Genomic DNA, 5,525 nt, shown 5'->3' on the forward strand with positions numbered 1-5,525 from the left:
AAAAAAAAAAAAAGCTGGAGATCGCCCACGTGGGCGAAAAACGGTGGGAAAAAGTGCATCAGAACCGGGAGAGGAAACTGAAGACTACTTGGAAGCAGTTGACAGGTAAAACGCTTCAGCCCCGTTTCCTAAACAGGACAGAAGCGTTTGTGTGTGAAATTACAAATATATTCCGGTAGGGAACCGGTTCTAAAACGGTTCTGTCTGAAATGACAGACCAGAAACCGTTTGGGAACCGTTCTTCTTCCGGATTATATCGTCTGTCTGAAATTCCTCTTTGTGTAACGTATTTCCTTTTGTCCATCCTGAGCCTACTGCCCATCAGCTTCATGGGAGTTCCAGTATTTTGGGAGAGGGAGAAAAAACTCTCTTTGTCTACTCTCTCCACCCTTTTGCTGGCTGGGTGCCGTAACAATAAAATTCATTCATTCATTCATTCATTCATTCATTCATTCATTCATTCATTCATTCATTCATTCATTCATTCATTCATTCATTCATTCATTCATTCATTCATTCATTCATTCATTCATTCATTCATTCATTCATTCATTCATTCATTCATTCATTCATTCATTCATTCATTCATTCATTCATTCATTCATTCATTCATTCATTCATATACTCTCTCCACCCCAGGCATAATTTCATAAACCTCTTTGATGTTCCCCCCTAAACTGAAAAGTCCCCAGACTCGTCAGCCTTTCCTCACAGGGAAGGTGCTCCGCCCCCCCCAAATTATCTTGGTTGCCCCTCCTCTGCGCTTCTTACAGCTCTGAAAGAAACCTTGTTGTTGACAGCCAGCGTGTGCCTGTGTCTTGGAACTATCTGTTGGTCGTTCTGTCTTCCTTTTCTCACACCATTTCACCCTTGGCAAGGAGGGCCGGCACCAAAAGTTTCGAACCCTGAATAAGGGCAAGAGACTCTAGTTTTAAAATTCTCGCCACGCTCTGCAATGTCTTTTTCGAGATACGGTGACCGGCACTGCACTCGGTATTCCAAATGAGGCGGCATCCTCCAGACACCCTCTGAAGGAGGGGAGGGGGAGGAGTCTTGATTAAAGAGAGAGCCCATGAGGAGTCAGCAAGCTTACCTGGGCACTGAGGGAAGGACCCCCCCCCCCAAGTCTGGCCTTCCCATGGTGCTCTGAGTCTGAGGCCTGTCTTCTCACTCCTTCCCAGGCCTAGCAAGAAGCAAGCGACACTCCATTACACCGCGGCTCGCCTCTTTGAAAAGGGTGTTTTGCTGGAGATTGAAGACCTCCCGGCCAGCCAGTAAGTTCTCACGTCACTTTCCAAATCTGTTGGGCTGATGGCTGAATTCCTCCCTCGAGGTCCAGCGCAGTTCCCCAGCCAGTGGGTTCCTATAGACCAGTGTTTCCCAGCCTGGAGGTTGGGACTCAAAAGTGGGTCACGAAGCGGGTTGCAGCCGGCCATCCCTCCCTGATGGCTTTCCCTGCCCTTTCCATTGCTCTCTTTTGTATCTCAGAAACTGAGATCTGACCCCCTGTAAACAGCATCTTCCATTTCATACATTAGTTGGTATTTTTTCTTCACTCCATAGACACGTGGACCAAGTAAAACATGTCCTGAGAGTTAGTAGAGTGAGTTTGCTAGAATCTTAGGGGGGGATGAGAGGGAGTAATGGAGAAGGAGAGGGTGGTCGTAGGGTGGAACGTAACCTCCATGCGCAAAGGCTGCATATGTCGGAATGCCATTTGCTTGGGGTTCATGGCAGTGTTCCCTGTAAGCTGAGTTAGTGTGAGCTAGCTCACGGTTTTTTAGCCTCCGGCTCACAGTTTCATCTGAGCTCAGGAAGGAGGGCTCCAGAGCAAACTAATTTATGCAGGAGCCAAATCGCTTGCTCACAACTTTAGTGCCTGTAGCTGACAAAGTAGAATTTTTGCTCACAAGACTCCACAGCTTGGAGGGAGCATTGGCCGTGCCTTTTGGGGATAGCCGTGCCTTTTGGGCGATACTTGTTGGTTTCTCAAAAACACCTGGTTAGCCATTGTAGATAACGGAAGGTTGATCCGGATGGGCGCCAAGGTCATAGTTTGCCTAGGCCTTGGATAGGTCACGATACCAAGTCAATTTGGACTTGTGGGTCACCATAGTGCAAAGGTTGGGAGCCACGGCTGTAAACCAATGCTCAGCCACGCCCCTTGAGAATCAGTACTCCGTCTTCCTTGTGCAGGCCACATTGGAGTAAGCCATATCCGCTTGCCATCCGCGGCCTGGGGCTGCTGGTTCCGTACCCACAGCTAGCTCTTTCATTTTAACTTGCCTCACTGGACTTTCTGGAGGGATTGGTGAAGGGCAGACAGCATAAACAATATTGTTGCCCATGTAGGAAGCTGCCTTGGGGGAAAGCGTGCCATTGGTTTGCCTGGCTCAGGGCTGCCCATCCTGACGGACGGCTGAATCAAAGCTTGGGGGTCCCGGCTTCCTCTGAGCTCTCCGTCCCTTCCAGGAGGGAGGTGGGTTTCCGGCCTCTTGTGACCGACTTTTGCACTCTTTTTCCAGGCTCAAAAACGTCATTTTTGACATCGTTCCCTGCGGAGAAGCTGGCCAGTTCCAAGTGAAGGCAAAGTTTATGGGGGTCGACATGGAGAAGTTTCAGCTTCATTACCAGGTAAGGGGCTGGCGTCGTTATTTCCTCCTTGCCCTTTTCCATGTCTGGAATTTTAAAAAGAGCCCTGCAGGTTTTGACCAGAAGTCCATTTAGTCTGGCATCCTGTGACCAAATGGATACTTCCCAGAAACCCAAGGGTAAGACATGAAAGCGACAGCCCCCTCTCAAATTGTCCAAATAGCACCTGCTATTTGGAAATATAATACAGGGTTCCCCAACATGGTGCCCACCAAGCTTTTTCAAAAGTGGGCAGGGTCTTTGTAAGGGAAGGCTTGTTATTGGATGCCAGTTTGGTGTAGTGGTTAGGAGCGTGGACTCTAATCTGGGAGGACTGGGTTTGATTCCCCACTTCTCCACATGCAGCTGCTGGTGTGACCTTGGGTCAGTCACAAGTTCTCTCAGAGCTGTTCTCTCAAGAGCAGTCCTTGAAAGAGCTCTCTCAGCCCCACCTTCCTCACAGGGTGTCTGTTGTGGGGAGGGGAAGGGAAAGGAGATTGTGAGCCGCTCTGAGACTCCTTCAGGTAGTGAAGGGCGGGGTATAAATCCAATCTCCTCCTCCTCCTCCTTCTTCGGGTCTCCAAGGATGCAATAGCAGCAGCTGCCTCTGGCGGATTAGGAGGACTAGTAAGCACCCAGGCCTATGGTTCCATTGCCCCTTTAGGTTTTCTTCCTTTTTATTCCCCTTCTGCATTGCTTTTGCAAAGCGAGGAAAGGAGGTACTGTGTTCGGCTCCACCCCCTGTGGTGGCCATTTTGGGATGGAACTCACCACCCCCTCTCAAAATTCCAGCAGTAGCCACAGGCTCAAAAGGTTTGGGGACCCCTGATGTAATAGCTCTGAACATCAAGGTTCATTTGTGGGTAAAAACATAAGAGCAACCCTGCTGGAATCAGACCAAGGATCCATCTAGTGTCACCTCTTCTGTTCCCACTGGTGACCAACCAGATGCTTCTGAGAATTCCACAGCTGTGAAAGCAACAGTCATTCCTTGCTTTTTGCTCTCCTCCCCAACAACTGGTGTTCAGGTATACGGCCTCTGAACACCGGAGGTTCCATTGAGCTATTTTGGCCAGCAGCCATTTTAAGACCCCCCCCCATCCCTTCTTTGTTTCTGTTTCTCATCCTAGTACCTCCTCCAGCTCCAGTACGAGGGCGTGGCTGTCATGAAAATGTTCGACAAGGCCAGAATTAATGTCAACCTCTTGATCTTCCTCCTCAATAAGAAGTTCTTCAAGAAATAGCTGGAGTCAGTTGCGGTGGGGTGGGGGGGATTGGGCAAGAGTTCCAGGAAATAAACGCAGAGAATTATGTTGTGGAGAAGGGGGTGGGGGGTGGCGTGACATGATGCCAAAGAAGCAGTGGTAACTCCAAAGTCAGTAGGGTGCTCTGTTAACTAATGCACAGCCGTTAACTCGAAGTGGCTGGCCTGCTACTCACTGGGCTATTCTGCTTCAAACTGGAGGGGTGGGGGCTCCAATGATTTAATATTCCTCCATGCGATGGTATCCCTGCATCTGAGGCAGCGTCTCAGGCAGACAGTTTGGCTTTAGAACCCTTCTTGATCATGCTAGCTTTCTATATGCAGGAAAGGCTCCTCTGTGCAGTTGAAATCCCCAACGTGTAGAAAGCTAGCCTATCCAGGAGAAGGGTGCTTGCCCAGCCAGCACCCCAAATGGCTACTTTTCCACGTGAAGGGATTTAATGTGTACGTCTAAAGGAATGTTCTGGCCTTCTGTGATGGAAAATGGCATAGCCTGGACTTAGGTTGACCAGTTCTGTTTTGTTGTTGTTGTTTTCCTTTATCCTCGCACTCCAGTTCCGAGGGTCCCAGAGCTTGCATGAAAGTGCAATATATATCTGCATGAGCGATGGATTGCTCACATGTGGGCTGAGGCACGCATAGTTGATCAGCACAGGTTGCGGCAACATTTAAACAAGCTCCTGGGCCTGTGCATAGTCACACATGGGGAAGGACTTTGTCTCGCTAGCATCACCTTGGGCTGTACTGTACTCCGAGAGCACTGTGGTGGGGGCAGCCTGGAGAAACTGGGTGAACGCCTTGCTGACACTAACACATCCAAGAAATCTTCCTTTTGCTGCTGCTGCTGCTGCTGCTGCTGCTACTTTACAGCTTCCCGTTTCAGACAATGACCTTGATTACTATTAATCCTATATATGTTTGTCATGCTTTTTAAAGTTATTCGTGGAACTGAGGTTCCCTGTAGTAACCTGTAACTTTGTGGGAAATGTATGCTCTGTTTTCTGCCTGTTCCCAAAGTTCTGGCATGCACTTCCTTGATAACGCCACAGGCAAACGAGACGTTTAAAGAAACTAGTATCTCCGGAGATGCAAGAGACCTGGAATGACTCTTGGAAGAGCCGGCAGAATATCAGAATTTGAGGGTAGTCACCTGATCATTGGGGAATTCGTGTGTCTTGGCATATGAGCTGAACGCGGTTTCCAGTGAGTCCTTTCCTCATGATGGGACGCCACGTTCCCATGGCCAGTTAAGGTTACTGGCTGCCCGGTTTTATGATACTATTGTAAATTATGTACTTGTCTTTTCTCTCTCTCTTTTTGTTTGGCTTCTGGAAATTGTTTGTCTTGTGTATGTCATCAGCCGCATGCACGACTGATGATGGAGTTTTTTAATGGTTTTACAGGAGAGATTTTTAAAGAAATAAAATTATTGCATCTAATTATAGGCCACGTGTCCAGAGAGTCACTGGCTGCCTATTAAGGGTGTGTTTGTGCATGCAACATCTTCACCTAAACCGGTTAGCAGTCAGTTGAGCATAGATAAGAAGAAGAAGAAGAAGAGATTGGATTTATACCCCACCCTTCACTTGGAGTCTCAGAGCGGCTTGCAAACTCCTCTCCCTTCCCCTCC

General features: G+C 48.5%; 1 protein-coding gene across 1 annotated transcript in view; it reads left to right on the plus strand.

Annotated features, from left to right (window-relative positions):
• Nucleotides 1-3,875, plus strand: part of IQGAP3 (IQ motif containing GTPase activating protein 3) — a 72,401-nt gene extending 68,526 nt beyond the window's left edge. The window contains exons 33-35 of the mRNA XM_015420274.1: nt 1,195-1,274; nt 2,526-2,634; nt 3,762-3,875. Of these exons, the coding sequence (XP_015275760.1) occupies nt 1,195-1,274; nt 2,526-2,634; nt 3,762-3,875 (303 nt within the window). The remainder of the gene's footprint in view (nt 1-1,194; nt 1,275-2,525; nt 2,635-3,761) is intronic.
• The last annotated feature ends 1,650 nt before the right edge of the window (nt 3,876-5,525 follow it).

Source organism: Gekko japonicus, unplaced genomic scaffold, assembly GCF_001447785.1.
Source record: "Gekko japonicus isolate JY-2015 unplaced genomic scaffold, Gekko_japonicus_V1.1 scaffold306, whole genome shotgun sequence".
NCBI lineage: Eukaryota > Metazoa > Chordata > Lepidosauria > Squamata > Gekkonidae > Gekko > Gekko japonicus.